This window comes from Dama dama, chromosome 7 (assembly GCF_033118175.1).
Source record: "Dama dama isolate Ldn47 chromosome 7, ASM3311817v1, whole genome shotgun sequence".
NCBI classification, from domain to species: domain Eukaryota; kingdom Metazoa; phylum Chordata; class Mammalia; order Artiodactyla; family Cervidae; genus Dama; species Dama dama.
In genome coordinates, this window is record NC_083687.1 from 50759719 (window position 1) to 50782393 (window position 22675).

Sequence of the window (22675 nt, forward strand, 5' to 3'; positions counted from 1 at the left end):
GGCAGGCTGCAGTCCGTGTGGTCACAGAGAGTCGGACACGACTGAGCATGCACGCACCCGGCGGTGTCTATAAACAGGAAGCTGCTGAACATCTTCATCGGGTTGATGGCCAGAAGTTGTAACAAGGATGTTGAACATGTGTGCATATAGAGGTCACAACATAACTGTCCAATCTGTAACAGAAGATATGAGGACCTCACTCTTACTGTTTTAAAAGTGCATTAAAAATAAATAAATAAATAAAAGTGCATTAAATAAGGAAGGCATGTGTGGTGGCTACCCTCTATTTCACTTTCACAAAGATAAAAAGCAGTCATAAGTCCACAAGCCTCTGACAACAGAGGTCCCGGGACAGACACGGGGTGACAATTCAATAGGACTCAACAGACCGAGGGTCCATGAAACAACCTCACATCACAAGGCAGGCAAAGCAAGGTGGAGATGGAAACTGCAGGCAGGAGGGACCAGGAGTCAGGAGGGGACCGTGGCCACTTGGCCCACAGTGGCTGTGTAGGTCGTGACAACAGGAGTACCAGTTAACGTGGACGAGATGCTCACTGGGCACACGCTCACTGGGATGAAGGCTTTACAGAAAGGCACCAGGACGGTTCCCACAGCAAACGGGTCCATCCTCCTGCTCGCTGCATCTCTCCACGTCTGACCGTCAACAATGACTACAGGGCGCAAACAAACAGTCCTGTGGCTGGTCATCTCCCCCTCTTCCTGTGATTTTCTATGACTGTCTTCTGGGATAAACATCCTCCTTCCTGCAGAAGAGAAATATTTATGTGCTTTTTTGGGGGCGGGGGTGGCGAGATGGAAAAAATTGCACAGGGGGAAGAAAAATGAGATCCACTAATTTCACCGCAACACAGTGAAGCTGATGGGATTCTCGCAGCTGGATTTATCTGGGAACAGAATGAGGAAACACCGCATAATCCTGCACTGAGTCTCTACCAGACAACATTTATGGTAATGACAGAGAAACCGGATCTAGGAACTATTCCAAGTCCCAGAGATTAGCAAGTAATCGCAGGCTCAATTCCTGATACAATTCTGGAGAGACGTGGAAGGATTTGAGAATTAACTAGCAAAATAGGATTAAAAAAAGATGAAAATTTTGATCCCTGCATACACTGGTCAATATTAGCAAAACTCTACATTCACCTGTGTGCAGCCCTTCACTGCATTTCATATTATTTATAATTTTGTTGTTTAGTCACTCAGTCATGTCCGACTCTTGCAACCCCATGGACTGTAGCCCGCCAGTCTCCTCTGTCCATGCGATTTCCCAGGCAAGACTATTGGAGTGGGTTGCCATTTCCTTCTCCAGGGGATCTCCCCAACCCAGGGGTGGAACCAGTGTCTTCTGCAGTGCAGGTGGATTCTTTATCACTGAGACATGGGGGAAGCCATCTCTTGATAAATCTATCTCCTTCTCTAGATTGAAAACAGCTTGAAGTCAGAAACTGTGCATTTCATCTCATTGACTCCAGAGTGGTGCTTCGTCTAGGAAACAAAATTTTACCAGTTCAATGTTAGGAGCGCCCTGGAGTCGGCTTTAGTGAAAATCGTAGCTCTGTAACTTGCTAGCAGAGTTCTTGGGGCTGAGCTCCTTGTTGGCTCCAAGACTCAGTTTCATTGTCTATACAATGGGTTAATAGACTTCACCCCCATCAGATTGTGAAGAATGAAAGCTATGACACAGGCAAAGTGTCTAGTCCCATGACTTGTACCCAGCACTCAACAAATGACAAGTGTTATAAGGCACTAAATAAATTAATGCACAGAGTACGGGGCACTGAACCATGACCGCGGGAAGACACAAAACAAGGGAAAATGGCCAACCCTGGCCGTAAGAAACCCCCAGTCCTCACAGAGCAGGGTGCTCGCAGCTGATGCCTGGTACCCCAGGGAGACCAAGGACTCACTGATGGCTTCCCAGGAATCTAACTACGACCGACCTCAGAGACGACGGGGCCGACAGCAGACCTGCCCTCTCACTGTCGCTGCCTTCAGGCTCAGCCTCACCATCATTTATAGTCATGTTACATGTTCTTCCTCAGACAGCCCACGGTCATTAAGTGAGAAAGGAGTCCCTATTTCCTTCATGTACAGACGCACGACCTCGCCACACAAATGGTCAGAAACTGCTCACACTCTCCTATTATCTATATTACTTACACCTAACAACAAAATCTCCTCTCTTCTATCTGAAGCAAGCAATCTGCCATGATGGAAACGGAACAGATAAAGGTATATGCGGAACTTCCCTGGTGGTCCTGTGGCTAAGGCTCTGCGCTCCCAAGGGAGGGGGGCCCGGGTTCAACCCCTGGTCAGGGAACTAGAAACCACGCGTCACAGCTGAAGACCCCGCATGCCACAGCCAAGGCCCAGCGCAGCCAAACAAACAAACAATGCTTTTTTTAAAAAAAGAAAAGTGTATGTGATGGGCTGAAAAACGACCCCCGAAGATGTCCACTTCCTCATCCGAGGAACCCATGGATCTGTTACCTGACACTCAAAGACTACTTCACGGATGTGCTGAAGAAAAATCTTAGTGTGTGGAGATAAGCTTGTCACAAGGGCTCTTGTGAGAAGAGACAAATGTGCGGAGGGAAGGCAGAGCGGCCACATGGGAAAGGAAAGGGAGGGACGCGGTGCGATGCAGTCAGGGGTCAAGGATCGCGGTAGGCCCCGGAAGCTGACCCAGGCAGGAGGAGGAGAGGGTCTCCCCTGGAGCCTCCAGGGGCACCAGCCCCACTGCCCCTCAGCCTGAGCCTGGCAGACTGACTGTGAATTCCTGACCTCCGGGGCTGTAAAATATAGAGACATGTGGGTTGAACCTGCTAGCTTTGTGGTAATTTGTAACATTAGCCACGGGAAACTGACACAATATAGTCAATAGATACTAATTATAAGGGAGTCATTAGGAAGTAGCTCTCTGTGATCTATAATTCACAAAGCATTTTACAGAGATCTACTGTCTCAGCTATCAAATCCTAACTGTCCCCCATCACCACCCCCTGCTCCATCAGAAGTTAAGTTTCTTACACAAACTTAAGGAGACAACGAAATCCAGTTCGACTCCTGGTTATGACAAAGGGATCTGGCTTCATTGCCTTCACTGCCTGCCCGGGGAAAGGGTAAGGCTTCCTGAGGCTACAAGCTGCCAACATTTAAAAACCAAGACGATTGAAGAAGCAGGAAAATGTCACCCATAACCAAGAAGAAAAGAAGACTAAAAGGAGAACAACAGAGAACTGAAAGCTTGGAAATAACAGACCAAGACTTAAAAGTCACCGTGATGAACATGCTGAAGAATTTAGGGGAAACTGTTCAAGATGGATGAAAAGATGGAGAATTTCATCAATCATAAAAACCCTAAAAAGGACGCAAGTAGAAACTGGAGAAGTGAGGAGTACAAAATTAGAATGAAAACGCACTGGAGGGGCTTGGTGGTTACATGGACACAATAGAGAAGACAAGGAAACCAAAGACAAGACGAGAAAAACTACCCAAGATAAAGCACACAGTGGGGAAAACCCAATAAGAAGAAGCACACCCTGGGCACCAGAGTTCTGCGGCACAAATGCAAACGGGCTGACACACGGGCGGTCACAGTCTGAAGGGCAAAGGAAGAGAGAGCTGTTGGAAGAGATGTGAGGCTTTTCAAAGAGGGCTGAAAATCACTAATTCAACACACTGAAGTCCCAAGCAAGACAGTAAGACAGGAAGTCACACACAGGTCAACCTGCCAAAAACCAAAGTGAAAAGACAGAGGCAATGAAACGACACATTTTAAAGAACTAAGAGGGAAAAAAAGCATGCACAAATATTGGTAACCTGGACACCTATATCCATGAAAATATTACTAACATAAAGATGAAACAAAGGCATTTCCAAACAAAAGCTGGGAAAATTCATGCTGCACTACAAGAAATGGTAAAGTAAGTCCTTCAGACTTACAGAAAATGAATACTGAGAAAAATCATGAAGGGCAGTGAGCAATGGGCAAATATCAAGGAAAATATAGTTTTAAATTTCTTTGAAGGACAATGGCTATTTGAAGCAAACAGAGCAATGTATTGTGGGATTATAATATACAGAGAAATAAAATAGGACAGTAATAATACAAGAAAAAGAAAGAGTAAATAGAATTACAGTATTGTAACATTAAATATTTCATGGAGTTGTAATACTCTTTGGTTACTCATGGTAAAGTGTGATGAATTAATTATGCATATTGTAATCTAGAATAACCACTTAAAAATAATATAAAATTGAGAAACGAAACAGCAATAGAGTAATAAAATATAATACAAAAACAAACAACCCCCTGCACAAAATCTCAATTTCCAAGTAAAGAAAAAGAACAGAAAAGGAAAATGGGTAAGAACTAAAGAGATAATAAAAATTAACCCCAAGAATGTCCCATGGAATACACTGAGTGTAAGAAAGAGTCAACACCCAATTAAATATGGGTTTACAAAAAGACCCAGCTGTTTACAAGAGACATGCTTTTAGTATAAAGACAGAAACTGAAAATAAAATGATGAAAAAAATGTACACTTCAAACACTAATCATAAAAAAGTCAATGTGTCTAGGTAGCATCAAAAAAAAAACTCCCAAAAAACCGAACTGTGACAGTATCATCAGTGATAAAGATGGCTATTTCATGGAAAACAGACATTAATGAAGCCCAAAGTTGGTTCCCTGCTTAGACTAACAGGCTTGATAAATCCCCTTTTATCAGTATATAATTTCAGAAGGTCCATGGAGGTCCTGTGTGTCTATGAATCTCGGTCGAAAGCGCGTTGCAAGGTGACATTACCTTTGCACTCACTGATTCTCTTCACGGTGCGTGACCCCGTCCCTTGTGCTCACGGGGAGGGGACTCCCCATCGCTCACCTGGAACGTCACCTGCTGGTTGATGTCCTGCACGCGGAACTGCTTCAGGAAGCGCTCGTCCTCGCTCCAGAAGAGGCGGATGTCGGGGATGTCGTAGAGGATCATGGCCAACCGCTCCAGCCCCAGCCCGAAGGCCCAGCCGATCCGGTCCTGAGCTCCGGCTGCAGTGGGGACGGGAGACGAGACAGAGGGTCAAAGGGCACGAGAGGCCACAGGTCCTCCCACTCCTGGCATCAGACATCCCACTCCTGACACCGGACAGGGCCGCAGCGGCGCCAGGCAGGGGCAAGGTGCGCTTACCCAGTGCATGTTCATCACGAGCTCATAAAAAACGTCTGTCCGAATATGGTATGTACTATGACACCACTCTTTAACATGGGGACAAATAAGGGTTGTAATGTAAAAAATAATAATAAAATGTGATGTTCAAGGATTATAAGGTTAATTGTTTTAAAATATGTTTAAAACATTTCTGCACTGTCTTTGCAAATAAAAAATAATAAAGATAGGTGGAATGTTAATGTTGCTCTGTGAGTCAGACTTTTTTCCTTAGTTAGTAAATCCTTTATATTTTATTATAAATATTATAGATAAAACCAACCATCCAAGCCCAGCATTTATTTGCAGCTGAAAGAGCAGTAGGTTCATTGTACTTGAGCCTATTTCACATGCAGCAGTTTTTAGTTCTTAGCTTTGCTTCTTTCATTCATTACCCTCACCGGCTTCCTTACCCACTGAAACTTTCCTAGAGCAAGATAAGAACGACACGCAGTCCCTAACAATAGGTAAGAAAAAGAATAACAATCTCATTATTCAGACGGGCAAAGAATATGAAGATATGCACAAAAAGGGAAAAAAATGATTCTTAAGCAAATCAAAAGCTTACTTAAGAAAAACAAAAAGTGCACTAAGTTACCATTTTTTACTTATCCGACTGGCAAAAATAAAGACATTTCATTGCATACTTGACACCAAAACCATGAGAAACCACGACCTTCCATATGCTGAGAGCAGGCGCACATGCGGGCTTTCAACCCCCAGACCTAAGGAGCGTGGCGCTGTTGCCATCCTCAGAATTATAGACACACCACACGGCCACTTTCACTACCAGGTTGTTCCTACATACAGGAAGTTATGAATGTATAAGGCAGTTTGCTGGAGCACTGTTTATAGCGAGACAATAAACAACCTAAGTATCCGTGAATAGGAAGCTGGTTGAATAAACCCTACTATATCCATACAGTGGAATATTATGGCTAGAAAAAAAAAAAAAGCAGTAGTCGTCTGTCTTTTTAAGGGAAGTAACTGGGCGAGTGAAGGACAGACTTTTATATATGCCTTTTATATAACGCGTGAGAAGAAACATTTCAGTAAAAATTTTCATAGCTGAATGAAATAATTTCTGTTTATTCTGGGGAGGTTGTAAGAACAAAGGGCCTCCTTTGTTCCAGGCGGAGCTCCAGGTGGAGCTAGTGGTAAAGAACCCACCTGTTAATGCAGGAGAAGTTAAGAGAAGGAGGTTCCATCCCTGGGTTGGGAAGATCCCCTGGAGGAGCGCACGGTAACCCACTCCAGGATTCTTGCCTGGAGAATCCCATGGACAAAGGAGCCTGGCAGGCTACAGTCCATGGGGTTGCACAGAGTCAGACACGACTGAAGCGACTAAGCAGGCACGCATCATATTTGAAAGGTAACCAAGAGATGAATTTAGGAAGATCACAATATACAAAAACCCAGGGTGGGTGTGACTCGGGGCCTCCTGGCTGCCAGTGAGGACAGGCCTGAGAGGACCCCGGACGCAGGCCAGCAAGGGGCCATCCCGTCGGGACCTGAAACCGCAGCACAAGGGTCGTGTCGCAAGAGTTGGACACGACTGAGTGACTAAACCACCACCACTGAGCTGTCCGGCCCATCACGTTAGGAAGGCGCCTGGAGCTGCGTGTCGAGAGCGCTGGTCACAGGGTCACTGAGTCGTCCCGACGAGTCTTCATGAAATACACTGATCTCAGGTCTGAGAAAATGGGAACAGGAAAAGCTTCTTTTCTTCTCCTGAACGACTGGATCGTTTTCAGTGTGAGGGTATCTCGACTTCACATAGCTGATCCTAACTCACCCCTCACTCCGCCCCGTGGAAGCATACAGCCATCCTTACCAGTCCCCACTGAGAACGGTAATGTGGCTCTGTGCGTCTCTTGTCCCATTTCTATTTTCTTACTTACATCCTCTTCGTCCTGATTATCTGAACTACTTACTCCATCCTCCTGTACGTACTTTTACACAGCACCTCAAATCCTTCATGGATGAAAGAGAGCCGTAACTAGACAGGTGTCGTCACCCGGGCAGGTCTAATTCTCAGGCCTTTGGCACTCCTCGGCGGGAATTTGTTGCTGGGTCCTCCTGGGCTGACAGGGTTTTAAGGCAGTTTTTTTTTTTTTCCTTTTTTCCTATATTCTAGTACTGGAGGGTTCCAGTAAATGAGAATCTGTGGAGCAGAAAACTGACTGGAAAGAAGCACTCTCAGTTAAACAGAACGTTCCAGATGGGAGGCAATTTAGGTGTCCTCCTCCTCCTCCTCCTCTTCCTGCTTTTGAACGTCCCCCTCTCTAGACTCTTATCTCATCTTGTTTTGGTTTTACACAGACGCTGGTCTTCTTAGAAGGATTTTCAGCAACAAATCCCCGTACCCTGCTCTGTTTTCTTCAGAGAATACCACCTTCCAAGACTCCCCAACTTTTCACCTTTGTAGCATTTACTGTTCGCTGTCAGACTCTGTGGGCAGCGTCTGATCCGCGGGCTGGGGCCCGAGGCTGGCTTCCATCACTCACACCCCTGAGGGGCTGGCCCAGCTTCCTTCGGGCTCACACACAGAGAAGGGAGTGAGCGGCAGGAAGGCGGGGCTCAGAGATTTTTCCACTTTTTAACTTATTGACTTCATTTAAACGGGTCTTATTAGGAACAAGTTCATACTTCAAAATGAAGTTTTTGATACAGGCAGTGACTTTAAGTTTAAATCCGTGAGAGAGTTTATCTATCACAGTATGAGGCGATATGCGAGATGCTATTTCTGAAAAGACATCTCAGAAAGAAGCGAACTGGGACACAAAAGAAGGAATAACAGGGAAACGGAATGTCCTGTCCCCTCCCCCTGCCTTTTTCACCATCACCGGGCCTCATCCAGACAGGTCAGCGGCAGGCCTGGGCCGCGGCTTCCGGGACCCAGCATCTGAGCTGTTTCCGCTCCAATCCCCCTCCCTCCATCTCACTTTCTTCCCCAGCGACTGAAGCCTGCACCCCACCGTTTCCTCTCGTAGGCTGCTTTGCTGCAAAAGTGAACACTGTTAGTCACTCCGTCACGTCTGACTCTTTGGGACTCCATGGACTGTAGCCCGCCAGGCTCCTCTGTCCCTGGGATTCTCCAGGCAAGAACACTGCAGCGGGTTCTCCTCCAGGGAATCTCAGGGATCAAACCCAGGTCTCCTGCATTGCAGGCAGATTCTTTATTGTCTGAGCCACCAGGCAAAGCCAAGGGTCAAATTAAAACTTTAAACAACTACATACTGGAAAAATATTTTTATTATGTTAAGTACTTCCCTGTCAATAGGGGCTGATCTCTAGGAATTCTTTGGCTCAATGAACTGACACTTTCCCAAAATAACTGTGACAAGAAGCACTGAAACAACCTAGCAATTAGCATTCATATTTTATAGAACTTTACCAGTTACAAAGTACTTCACCTCTATTATCTTCATTCTGATCCTCACAACGACCCTATAGGGGATGTCAGACTGGTATTATTAGCTGTGTTTAAAAGATAAACACCACTTTAGCAAGATCACACAGACACTGGGACTGAAATCTATTTTTTTTTTTCTTGAAGTATATATCCAATGAAACATTAACTTCAAGAGGCTCTGTTCAAAGTATTTCAAAACATCAGAGAGTTCCGTTCCACTTATGTTTGTATGCTTTTTGCTTTGTAACTGCTAGTTTCCTGATGGACTTTGTCATTATTCCATGAAAGCTAATAAGATGATTTGCAACATAAGTGGTTGCTTAAATATATCAGCAGGCTTTTCTGAAGGCTTTCCGTCCCTCTGAGGGTGCCTTTCACAGTGGTCCTGACCCCTGCACAGGGGCCTGCAGTGTGAGCTGACGGGGCCCAAGTGGAGCAGCAGTTTGGGACAAAAAGCCTCCACTGCCCTTGACCGTTAGTTGTGAAGACAGCCACACAGGGACAAAGGCCCACAGCATCCCAGTGTGCCACGCACGTCCGCAGGCAGGCCTAGGAAGGCCAGTGCAGCTACATAAATTCTGGTTGCTTTTCTCCCGTCACGGACTGAGTCCTTGATCCCGCGCGTTCCAGCTACAATTCTTGAACTGCTTCCTCAGAGGCTTGTCACCGGATGACTGACTGTTCAAGCTGAGCCCAGAGATTGATCTCCCGCCTGAAAACTTTCTCCAGTTGTATATAACCTCGGCTCTGCACGCTTCTCTCGACAAATCCTTCACAGGGTCCAAAGGCAGACCTCTTTGAAGAGAACTTTACCACGGACGGCAAGAGACGGTGTCTAGCCTCTACAGGCCATGAAAACCGTGCTCCTTCATATGGCCTGAGCTGCGCTGGATTCTAATCAGCACTGTAATGGAAGCTTTTTTGTTGTCGTTCTTTTTTAATGGGTCTTTTTAAAGAAGTTTTTGGACGACGGCTGCTTTGCAATTGAGCTGGTGTCTGCCAGGCAGCAAGGCGCATCGGCTGCACGCGCACACACATCACCCCTTGCTCTCAGACTCCCTTCCCACTGAGGTCAGCACAGGGCATGGAGCAGCGTTCCCTGAGCTGCATGCGCAGAGCTGCCCGTTACTTCTCATTAGCCATTTCTGGTGCAAATGCTAACCGGCAGTGCCTGAACCAATGCCCCATGGTTGTGTCCAGCCAGAATTCTCCTTATCATGTCTCCAGTTTCCTTTAGGGACCTATGTCCTAAAAATCCATATCCTTCCAACAAGGGGAAAACATATGGCAGCAGAAACATGAAACGGAATTGAATTGACCAAGTTGATAACAGTACAGGGTAGTCTAGAACCTTTTGAAAACATAAAGGGAACAGTCATGCCTTGATTAGCATTTACGAAGAGTTAAAAACTAAAGAATAGCTCCAGTACTTTGGCCGCCTGATGTGAAAAGCCAACTCGTTGGAAAAGACCCTGATGCTGGGAAAGACTGAGGGCAGGAAGAGAAGAGGGTGATATAGGATGAGATGGTTGGATGGCATCACCTGCTCAGTGGACGTGAGTTTGAGCCAACTCTGAGAGATGGCAGAGGACAGAGGAGCTCGGCCTGCTGCAGTCCATAGGGATGCAAAGAGCTGGACTCACTTAGGGACTAAACAATAACAACAAAAATCTAAATATATTGACTGGAGTATAATCAACCGAGGACTCATATCCTACCTCCTATATCTCCCTTTGACTGGCCACCAAAATATAGCAATTTTATCCTTTAAAATTGGCATGGGGGGTTGCCATGCCCGTCTCCAGAGGATCTTCCCGACCCAGGGATTGAACCCACGTCTCCCTCACTGCAGGCGGGTTCTTTTATCACTGAGCCACCCAGGAAACCCTTTGAATGTTCCATCCCCTCACTGAAACTCCTGGAGAATTAACTTGGATGCACTTACCTATTTCCTTCTGTTACAGAGCCAAGGAATGACCCTTCCTGCCTTCTGGTCTGAGAAACTGCGCTTTTATCTCCGCTAGAAAGATGGCGTTCCAAAATAAAAGTTAATAGTGCTCTATTTCTTGTCACACTGTTGTAATTTTTTAACTGTGAAAGGAACTTAATTTAGAGTAAGTAATGCCACTGTCACTTAAATATACCAATGATAAAAGAAACGTCAGCAGCTCTAATTCCATAATTCCCGAGTAATGACAATTAATGGAACCCTCTTTCCTGGTGGGAGTTGTTTTCGGCAGTAGATAAAGGAGCCACTGAGCCTTTTAAGATTTACTCTCAGAACCACATTGCATCTCTCTTTATCATTATCTGAAACATAATTAGAAGATGACATATAAAACACACTAAAAATCAAACAGGATTCCATCCCCAGAGGAAAAGCTGAGAAGCACCTCTTTGCCTCCACTGAGACCAGATGGAAAATCGCATCCCCGACATCAACTGTGTCCTGCATCTGTCCACCCTCAGCATCCACCTCCCCTGTCAGCACACGAGAGCCGGATGAGCTCATGCCTGGCTGTTACTGGGTAGACAGTAATCGGGTCAGAGAAGGCAATGGCACCCCACTCCAGTACTCTCGCCTAGAGAATCCCATGGACGGAGGAGCCTGGTGGGCTGCAGTTCATGGGGTCGTGAGGAGTTGGACACGACTTCACTTTCACTTTTCACTTTCATGCACTGGAGAAGGAAATGGCAACCCACTACAGTGCTCTTGCCTGGAGAATCCCAGGGAGCCTGGTGGGCTGCCGTCTATGGGGTCGCACAGAGTCGGACAGACACAACTAAAGCGACTTAGGAGCAGCAGCATTAATTAGGTCGTTTCACTGCAGTGGATGTATTCTCTGACCTTTCCAAAAAGAAAATCAATCAACAGGAGTATCTTATAAAGATGCTATTTCCTTCCTCAGCTTGCTCCCACAGTCTACAGTTTACAGAGTGGCATGTCTGTGGTCTCTACAGCGGGAGACCATCTCTTTAGTGACCAGCTACATCCAGAGAAGAGTCAGCCTTTAAGGCGGGCCCGAACACACAGTTCAGTTGCCTTCAGGACCTCTAGGCTGACGTCAAGCTGTTTCTTTTTGGCCGTGCAGCTAGCGGGATCTTAGTCCTCTGAGAAAACAGAAGTCAGCATTTGGACACTGGCCACTCCCGAAAGCCACCAGCGCCACGCTCAGCTCTCCGGTGACAGAAGCCCTCTCCTGGCCTCGCCCCCTCTCCCCTCCCCTGCCCCCCTCTCCCCTCCCCTGCCCCCCTCTCCCCTCCCCGCCCCCCTCTCCCCTCCCCCGCCCCCCTCTCCCGGCCTCGCCCCCCTCTCCCCTCCCTGCCCCCCTCTCCCCTCCCCCGCCCCCCTCTCCCCTCCCCTGCCCCCCTCTCCCGGCCTCGCCCCCCTCTCCCCTCCCTGCCCCCCTCTCCCCTCCCCCGCCCCCCTCTCCCCTCCCCTGCCCCCCTCTCCCGGCCTCGCCCCCCTCTCCCCTCCCTGCCCCCCTCTCCCCTCCCCCGCCCCCCTCTCCCCTCCCCCGCCCCCCTCTCCCGGCCTCGCCCCCCTCTCCCCTCCCCCGCCCCCCTCTCCCCTCCCCGCCCCCCTCTCCCGGCCTCGCCCCCCTCTCCCCTCCCTGCCCCCCTCTCCCCTCCCCTGCCCCCGCTGCCCCGTCACCCCCCTTCCAGCTCCCACCCCTGCGCCCCCTTCTGCGCCCAGGGAAGGAAACAGCGTTAAGCTGGATGGAAGACGGAAGCTGTGCCATCAGACCGGACCGCCCTTGAAAACAACCAAGAAGGCTGAGATCTGCTTGAAACCTCACCCTGGACGAGGAAGATTAGATAGAACCTGCTGAAGGCAGTGGTGTGAAAAACAAAACCATCTTGGGGCTTACACCTGCTGAGCCCGGCTCGCTGGCTGCCGCGTTGCAAGCGGCTTACTCGTCCTTCCCTCTCTCAGGCAAACCGCCTCCCGCAGGCCTCTGCCTCCCAAACCCCCAGGCTTGCTCTTGCCTTCTCGGCCTCTAGGTAACGCAGAAATAGCTGAAATATTCAAATATTTTATTCTGGACCCCAAAGAGAGTAGAGTATAATATTAAACCGAATGAAAGAGACAGGGAATAGAATAAGGAAATAGGAGCATGGGAATTAAATGTGCCCGATGTCTCCCTTCTTCTTCCCAAGGGATCTGAGGCATTTTTAGCCATTTGGCTACAAAATCTGAGAGATTAAAGCAGATGGAGGGGGAACTTAAACGGACATGGGAACAGAGCTGGATAAAAATAAGCTATCGGTGGGCAAAGCTAAAAACACAGTCCCACGGGTGTAAGCACATGGAAGTTCTGTGACATAATGTGTGAATCAGACCAAATCGGTAGTCGGAACGATGACACAGACTGTGCCTTTCATCAGCAAACTGGCCGGTCACATCCAGGCCAGTAAGAAGGGTGTCCGTGGGGGAAACGCTATGTGGAAACCAAGCCCTGCGTCATCCTCAGCACCCTGGACCCGCCAGGACAGCCTGGGGGCCACGTGACTGAGCTCTGGTCCCTGGAACTGAAGTGGGCGGAAGCGAGACCCCCCACTCCTTGGAGACCCTCCAGTCTCTCCTCCCCTGCTGCGGGGGCCCTGGGGGCCACACATTCCACATGGCACTGCTGTGGACGGAGGACTCCACAGACGTCTCTCTCTGACACAGAGAGAGACACTGTCAGTGGATCAAACCACTAAGATTTCAGGAGGGCCTCTGTTAGCTCAGCACAGCCCCGGTCTATCCTGACAATTAATCAGCCCTGACTTTCTGATGCAACAGAGGAATCTGGACTCACTGAAAAACAATATAACCTCTGAGTGGCACCAGACTCTGGGGATCAATGCCACTTCTCCTTGTCCTACAAAAATAATTTTGCTAGCTCAGTATAAACATTCCAAATAAACTCTGGAGGAGATTTATAGAGAGCCCACTACTTACAAACTGTTACTAGGAAAACGGTGCTCCTTCTCTGTGCAAGGGCTTCCCCGGTGGCTCATTGGTAAAGAACCCGCCTGCCAATGCAGGAGACATGAGACTCAGGTTCATTCCCGGGGTTGGGAAGACTCCCCTGGAGAAGGGAATGGCATCCCACTCCAGTATTTTTGCTACAGAATCCCATGGAGAAAAGGAGCCTGGCGGGCTACAGTCCATGGGGCTGCAGAGTCAGACACGACTGAGCGACTGAGCAAATTGTGCGATGGTTCAGTAAACAAGAAATTGCTAAATTATAAGAAAAAAAAACCAAAACAACCTTGAAAGTCTAAGGAACTTAGCACTAAAACAGGTGACCCAGAGAGAATGGAGAACCAGAGACCATGGTCAGAGAACTAAGATCCCATATGCAAAAAAAAAAAAAAAAAAAAAAATTACAAAGGGAAAGAAAGGATTTCTAAGAACTCCTAAGAATATGTTTGTTTTTTTTTCCAAAGTAAAGCCTTTAAGAACCTGAGCTTGTATCTGATGTGATTCTATCAGAAGAGAAGCAGGTGCGTGGCCATCCCTCTTCCTGGTAAACAGCATCTGTCAAACGTAAGCCCACACAGCCTCCCTTGAGGGCAGCGGCCAAATCCATCACTCAGTGACCAATCAAAATCGAAGAGGACAATCAAAATATTCTGGGTCACTAACATATGTATCCGTCGATATTTTCTCATTTTCAGTTTTAATACATTTGTCATGAATTTTTAATCAATAACTTACTTCCTTGGGGAGCTCTATTTCTTTGCAAACTTATCCTCTTCGTGTTGTCTTTTCCCAGGAACTCCAGAGATAATTCGAAAAAGCATGGCTTCATCATTTCTCACTCGTCCAACTGGCAGATGCTGCGGCCCGGCAATCAGAACCACAGACAAGAAAGTGGGCGGGCACAGGTCACCCCTGCTGCCAGGCCGCCGGGCCTCTCTCTCGTGTCATTTCGTGAGCTGGTGTTGTGAACAGAGAATCTGCTGTAGTATTCTCTGGACTCTGTAGAAATGCTTGATAAGTTTTCTTAATAATAATTTTCAAAATGTGCCCTTCAAGGACAGGGGCAGAACTGGTCACATCCGTCACCCGCTGCCAAATAGAGAAGGAACTGTGCGATCTGGTCTAAAGGCAAGAGACCCGAGTACTGCCGTAACGGGGCCACTGTGAGCTGGATGTGACTGTCCCCAACAGGAGCCAGGGCCGAGGGCTCGTGCCTCTCGACACGGGGGGCGGCCACGGCTTGTCTGCGATGCCTACACTCAGGCCTTACAAACCCCAACAAAGACCTTCTTAAAGAAACCTCTGCCAGCAGCAGCACCACGGCAGGCGGCTTCCTCTCTGGACTGACTTCAGGATCCTCAGATTCCGCTCACCCCTGGGGGCGGCAGGGTCACTGAGCACATCTCTGTCTATGGTCACGAGGAACTGTCGCCACCTCCTCCTGAAACTGCTAACAGCCGGGTGTCGTGGGGAGCTGGCCGGGACTGTTTGGCAGGAAGCGGGTGTCGTGGGGAGCTGGCCGGGACTGTTTGGCAGGAAGACCCAAACAGTGGTCACTCCAACAGGAAGCAAAACTGAATTCTAAGAAAGTCACCTGGGTGATGGTTACAGCGTCTGAGCTTGAATTCACTCTTCTGATCTCACTGGCTTATTCGAAGCAACACGGGAAAACTATGAACAGACAAATCATCCACTTTCTCAGGGGAGCTCACGGTGAAGACCACACCGGATGCATCCAGTGAGACATAACAGAATAAACCCCATAGTGGGGTCAACTAAATCTGAGAACACAAAGGGACCCCTATTCTATTTCGTTATTCTTTAAACTGACATCGGGGACCGGGCTCAGAGAGTCACGTGGTCGTTGAGAGTGCAGCAGAGAAAAAGGGAACCTGGAATACGCAGCACTCCCTTACTATACACCTCCTGCCCGGGCCGTGGGCACAGGACTGCTGGGGAAATCTCCACGTCCAAGCTTCACCCAGCAAATGGCATTCAAAACCACCACCCCTCTCTCCAACCAACCTACGTGTTGAAAGCTCTCCCTTCAAACTCTTGGAACCCGGCTCCTAGCACATGTTACCCCTTCCCTTTGGACAAGCTTCTGGAAAGGGCAGTTGACATTCACTGAGTCCAGTCTCCAGCCCCTGGAAACACCTCGGTACGATCGCGTTGATTGGCACTGTGGCCTCCACACTCTGTTCTATCAGGACTGACCTTCGCAAAAACCGCCACCGACAGGAACCCCAGCTGCCAAGGTCAAAGCTCCCTCCTGGGGCTGAGTTCAGGCTACTCTAACAAAGCACCATAGACCGGTGGTTACGAGACATTAACAACTCCCTTCTCACGGCTCTGGAGGTAAGGCTGCCCAGGGCAAGGCCCCCGCCTGTCCAGGGTCCCGCTCCGGGGGTCCTTCAGTACACGCGCTCCGGGGACCACCACTGCCTCCCGTCCTCCCCACTCCCCATCCTCCGTAATCACACAGAATCCCGCTGTCTGGTGGCCACCTGGGCACTCCCAAGCCTCCCTCTCCAGCCCTGACCTCTTGCCGGAGCTTTGGCTCTGTCAACCCAAGCAGCTGCCGACGTACGGCAGCCAATCATGTCAACCTGCACGCAGCGTCCCCCTCCCCGGTACAGAGCCTGCTTCTCCAAACGGGAAAGCCTCAGCCTGTGATGCCGCCGCCCCACCAGTCACCCCAGACAGAGGCCCGGCAATCAGCCCTGACTCCCTGTTCCGAACGCCAACTGCTGACCTCCGTCGTTACTGCCACTGCCCGCACGCAGCCCCTCTCTGGCCCTCTGGGGATGGCGGCGCCCGCCACCTGGCGAGAAACCCGGCCTCCGGCCTCCAGCCGGCACAGCGCCATCCGCTCGCTGCTGTCTAGTCGCTCAGCTCTGTCCGACTCTGCGCCCCCGAGGACTGCAGCCCCGCCAGGCTCCTCTGTCCGTGGGATCCTCCAGGCAAGAACACTAGAGTGGGTTGCCGTGCCCTCCTCCAGGGCACCTTCCCGACCCAGGGATGGAACCCACATCTCCTGCGTTGGCAGGTGGGCTCTTGACTGCTGAACCACCTGGGAAGCCCCATCAACCACGAAGCCCGGGGCTAAAATGCACACACGACGGACCGCGACTCTGCCATGGAAAGCTCTCCAGCTTAAACAGATAAAGGCTGAGCTGACTACAGAGCAGCACCCAAGCCACCCCCCGACCCACCCCCTGTCCGTCAGCAACCCCGACCACACCCTCCTTCACAAGCTCTGCCCCAGAACAGCCTCATCCAACAGAAACAGGCCGCGGGGCCGTGAAGGGAGGTTTAAACGTTCCAGTGCCACACTGCGCAAAGGCGGGGAGAAACACAGGTGACATTAACTGTATTAATACACTTAATCTAGTACGTCTAAAATACTCATTGCACCACGTGATCAACACTGTTTAAGTTAGAAGTCTATTTACTCTAGGTATCTGATAAAAAGAATTTAAGACAACAGAGTAAAATCTTTTAGACTCAGTTTGCAATATTGGTAATCCACTTTCTTGTGTGATTTTTTTTTTTTGCATTATTAGATATTTGGTTTTAGACTTTTAATTTTGTATTGGAATACAGCTGGCTAACAATGCTGTGATAGCTTCAAGTGGACAGTGAAGGGTCCCAGCAACTCCGGCCATGTCCTCCTCCACAAGCGATGCCCTCGAACAGCCTCAGCCAACAGAAACAGAACACAGGCCACGCAGGCGGTTTGAATTTTCTAGTAGTCACATTGACAACGGCAGGGCAGGGGGAGGTGGAATTAATTAACATACTTAACCTACTGTATCTAAAATATTCATTTCACCATGTAACCAATGTTTCTTTTAAAAGTATTCATGAGATAGGTTACATTCATTTCTGAACTCAGTGTTTGAAACCTGGTATATATGTCACACTTAAAGGAATCTCCGTTTGAACTGCATCCCACATGCATGACAGCTACACCTGGCCAGTGGCAGCCACGCTGGACAGGACAGCTCCAGTTCCAACAAGAGGCTTGAAGCTTTTCCCCATGTGCCATGCTCTTTCAAACTTACTGTGTTAATTTTCTGGGATTCAGCTCAGATGCCCCTACCTACCTCCCAAGCTATGCCGAGCACAGAGTCATATTCCATTAACTGTTGGGCCAGCCACCATCCCACTTCCCAAACCACACTGAACTCATCTGTGCACATCTGTCTCCAATGCTCGAGTACTAGTTACCCCAGAACAGAAGCCCACCGGATCTACTCGTCTTCATATGCCGAGCACCCGGCAAAATGCTTATGCATAGCACCAGACAACTAAATCTTCGCTGAACTAAACTGATTCAGAGCAGCACGCGTACTAATGAAATCAGAGTTGTGCATTTAAATTCTGGGTTCCTGAGTGAACATTTTATATCCTTGGTTAACAAGAAAGAATGCAAAGACAGACTGCAAACATACTCAATCTATTTCAGTGCAGAGCCTGGTTGTGAAAACATTTACCTGTGGTAGACCGTGAGTAGCATAAAGAAATTTAAAATTTGAAGTTATAAGGGACCATGGTATGAGCTAATTATCTCAAATACAAAGAGAAAAGAGGTGAAGTCATTTAGATGGCAAATACAGAGGTACCCAACTTACAAAGGCAGAACTAGCACCATAACCTGGGTCCCTGCAGTTCCCCATTACAGAGCTCGGCTCATGCGGCTATGTCAACGAGTCACGTCAATCAAATAAAATTTGTCATTAAACTTCGTTTAAAATTTGAGAAAGCCTGTACGATTGAGAATGTAGCTGCTTGTTATTACTGCTGTCCACTCCTTTCCAGGCGGCGTGGCAGAGGACAGACCCCTCAGCAAACATGGCCCCTGGGCTCCTTCTGGTCCCGACGCCGTCCCTCAGGGCGGAGGATGGGTTCTCGCCCACGAAGCGTGGGAGGGGCCCAAGTAGCTCAGGAGTGTGGCTTCTAGGAGGTGGGGGCCACCTTGAGGTTCCTCTCCCAGACCCTGCAGCCAGCATGCGGATGGCCTGGCACAGACTGGGAGGGTCTTCGATGCTGAGCTACCAAACAGAAGTGTCAGCCCCCACGAGGGCAAGACATGAACTCTGCCGCTGCTGCTGCTAAGTCGCTTCAGTCGTGTCCGACTCTGTGCGACCCCATAGACGGCAGCCCACCAGGCTCCCCAGTCCCTGGGATTCTCCAGGCAAGAACACTGGAGTGGGTGGCCATTTCCTTCTCCAGTGCATGAAAGTGAAAATTGAAAGTGAAGTCGCTCGGTTGCGTCTGACTCTTAGCGACCCCATGGACCACAGCCTACCAGGCTCCTCTATCCATGGGATTTTCCAAGCAAGAGTACTGGAGTGGGGTGCCATTGCCTTCTCCGGACATGAACTCTGGTTGGGCTGAATTACCCAGGTTCTGAGGGTGTTTCTCAGTGGCAGCAGCTCATGCTTAATTACCCTGAATAATATCCAACAGAAAACTAAATTAAAGATCTAAGAGCCCGTACCTTGAAACTGAGTGCTTAGGCAAATGTAATTAGCAATACTGTAAATTACTGAAAGGGCTTCCCAGGTGGCGCTAGTGGTAATGAACTCACCTGCCAACGCAGGTAGCCATAACAGACTCAGGGTCGATCCCTGGGTTGGAAAGATCCCCTGGAGGAGGGCACGGCAACCCACTCCAGTGTTCTCACCTGAGAGGCCCAAGGATGGAGGAGTCTGGCGGGCTACAGCTCTAAGGTTGCAAAGAGTCGGACACGGCTGGAGTGACTTGGCACTGAGCACTAAATTACTAAATGCAAATCCACTTTAAAATATTCTCTGCTACTATTTTTATTTTACGATGACACAATAAACTTACCTTAAATGAAGACGTATCAGATGTAAGATATGGTTAGAGACACACAATTGTCAATGTGGGAAACAAAAACCCACTGCTGGATCTGGATCTTAGCACTGATTACTTTATCCAAAATGGGCCATAAACATTTCATGAATCAGCCAAAGTCACTGTCTGCAGCTAGGACCTGGGGTGCTCTTTCCATGTGGGCTATCACTCCACGAGGAATTCCTATTGGCAAAAGTGTCATGGAATGTCAAGGGGGGTTTGGGGGGAGAATTAATGAAGTACAGTTTGAATTTCCTGACTGTACATAAAGGGATGTCAGTGCAAGACTGTATCGAAACATTTGGAAAGAGTTGAGAGTTGGCACAAAATTTCAGGGAAAATACTCTTCGCCATGCAGAGCTGCTCACAGCAATACGCAGTCATTCTGCAAACTGAACGCATGATTACCTTGCGTTTCAGCCAGAAGAGCCTGAGCCAACTGTAGGGTGAATACTCTGAAGGTCTGAATTTTTACATTCACACTGAAAAACTTTTAGACACTTAGAACAGACTTTCAGAGATGTTTAGACTTTTAAATGCCACCAACCCTTTTTAAACAATGGCCTGAATTAGGTAATCCCCAAATTCTATTACAGAACAGGGGCTTCCCAGGTAGCTCAGTGGTAAAGAAACCACCCGCAACTCAGGAGACACAAGTTCAATCTCTGGGTCGGGAAGATTCCCTGGAGAAGGAAACGGCAACCCACTCCAGTATTCTTGCCTGGGAAATCCCATGGACAGAGGAGTCTGGAGGGGGTCCATGGGGGTCAGAAAAGAGTTGGACATGACTTAGCAAAACCAACAACAACAAAACATTACAGAATGACTATGCGAGGAAGGCTAGGCATATCTCTGAGATGACCCAGATTGGTGCCTTTTAAAAGTTCCTCTGAAGTACATTTCCTCCCATTAAAAATGTGTACTTGGCTGGAAAGAATTTCATTATAATTCACACAATTTGTTTTAACTAGATGGTTGGCAGATCACTTGTGCTTCATTTAAGAGTTTGGCTGAGTATTTGTGAATTTGTAATACACAGAATTTTCTAAAAACCAAAACATATCTGGGGCATTCCTAGATTCACTTTAATCTTAGATTTTTCCCCATCCTTTATTTTCATTACCTTTTTTTTACTTTTTTCCTATTTTGCTTTCCTATAAGCATCTTCCCATCTGTAACGTGGGAGATCAGAGATGATCGAAGGAAGAGAGAAAATTTATCACGTCTGACCTATTGATAGATCTTTACAAACCTAAAATATACCTCACAGAATCATCTCTTCTTGACTCTTAAGAATCTGTAATGGTTCAGAAAGCCTTCCCCATCCTGGGGACACGGAAGGACCTGGCTGGGGGCCAAGTGACAACTCAGACAGCAAAGAGCCCCAAGGACTCAGCGTTCACTCACTCTGGCTGAGAACTGCGGAAGTGGAGCTTCAACTGAACTGCTTCCTAAACAGGAGGTACAGTGAGGATCGCCATCGTTCTTGTCACCCTGGCCAACCCGCTGCCTCCATAGACAGATGGAAGAGGCTCTCAGAAGAAAAGCTGGAGGCATGACTTTCACTCCTCCCAGGGCTTGCTGAGAACCCTAAACAACAGAGGGGCAGCTTCAGGGGCTTGTGGAATGAAGCAGGAGACTTCTTTCTGGGCATGCATGTTCATTCATCAAGACGTTTTGCAGATGTTCGTTCAGCAATTTTCAGATACATCTAAGTGAACGATCCAGCCCTATTCTTTTCATAAGGGTATCTTAGGAGACTTTCCCAAGTGCTTTGCCAGAATCCAAACATGCTTTATCTACGGCCTTTTCTGGCTTACCCACACAGTCATGCAGGGCTTCCCTGGTGGCTCAGAGGGTAAAGAATCTGCCTGCCAATGCCAGAGACCTAGATGTGATCCCTGGGTGAAGGAAGAGCCCCTGGAGAAGGGCTTGTCAACTCACTCCAGTATTCTTGCCTGGAGATTTCCATGGACAGAAGATCCAGGCGGCCTATAGTCCACGGGGTAGCAAAGAGTCGGACAGGACTTAGGGACTAAACACCACCACCACAGTCATGCAACCACAAGACGCCATGAGAATAGGGGGGTTAGCACTCCGAGTTTCCAGACTCAGAAACCCACCAAGCAGGAAAAGGGATTTCAGTTGCTTACATAACCAGGAGGTCCACGGGTGACCTGGCTTATGATCCGGCTGGACACAGGTCACACGACTAATTAGAGGCAGAGCCAGCGCTAGAATTCACTTCTGCTCCTCTGACTCCCAGGCAATTCCAATTCCATTATGTGCGGCTACCTTCAGGCACCTCAATCAATATCAGCTGAATTAAAGCAAAATGAAACGAGGAGGGCCTGTCTCCTCCCTGGGGTCGCTAATAGGTTATTCTGAGTCTACCTCTCAAGACCTACACAGCTCGGGATCCTGGAGGAAACTCGGAGGGGCCTGCAGGCTTCCCCACGAAGGACGGAGTCATTGCTGTGTGCTTGCTTTACCTCACTGTGTCCTCTGCCAAGGAAGAGATTTGTCCAGCGATCACGTGCCCCTCCACTTATGCTGCAAACATGATTTAGCATCTCCTGGGTTACAGATGCCGTGCTGGGCGTCTGGGATGCGAATGTGCTGAAGACCCTGACAGGTGCAGATAAAGGACGGTTTAAGTGGGAGGCCCAGTAAGTGTGCACGATCTTCACGTGCTCATTCTTTTAATGTCAAAGCTGGAAGAGATGAGAGATGTTTGAGTCAAGATTCAATGGCCTTCAAGAGGCTCCACAAGACAAAGAGGACAGAGAAAAGCCCATTTAGGGCCACCTTCAGTGTCTCCTCCAAACACATCCGGAGACGCTACCTGGCCTGGGAAATGAGTCTCCTCTATTTTTCTTCTCAGTTTCTATGGCTTGTAATTAAGTTTCTTGTCAGTTTGTGTATTTCATTCTACTTTGTAGATAGGGTATTATTTCTTAATTGGAACTGTTCTTAGACTTAGTTGGGAAAGTTGCCTGTTTGTGATTAATTAGCTTTTCGATTATTTTGTGCTTAAGAGCCTGGAGGCCTTTAGGCATATGCACCTGAAAATTAAAATTTATTAATGTTAACATAATGAATCAAAATGATTTTATGTAATTTCATGATTTATATTTTGGGGAAAAGTTATTTAAATGTAATTTATAG

At 48.2% G+C, this 22675-nt stretch overlaps 1 protein-coding gene across 6 annotated transcripts in view; it reads right to left on the bottom strand.

Moving 5' to 3' along the window:
• The window catches only part of FARS2 (phenylalanyl-tRNA synthetase 2, mitochondrial), a 295539-nt gene that overhangs the window by 132451 nt on the left and 140413 nt on the right, over positions 1-22675 (bottom strand). For 5 of the 6 annotated variants that reach the window (XR_009693658.1, XM_061147689.1, XM_061147686.1 and 2 more), the window contains one exon: positions 4914-5074. Coding sequence is in view for 5 of the 6 variants with exons in the window: in XM_061147689.1 (XP_061003672.1) it covers positions 4914-5074 (161 nt within the window). In the remaining variant the exon portion in view is untranslated. Of the gene's footprint in view, positions 1-337; positions 768-4913; positions 5075-22675 lie in introns of those variants that run through there. The other variant, XM_061147690.1, reaches the window with a different exon arrangement.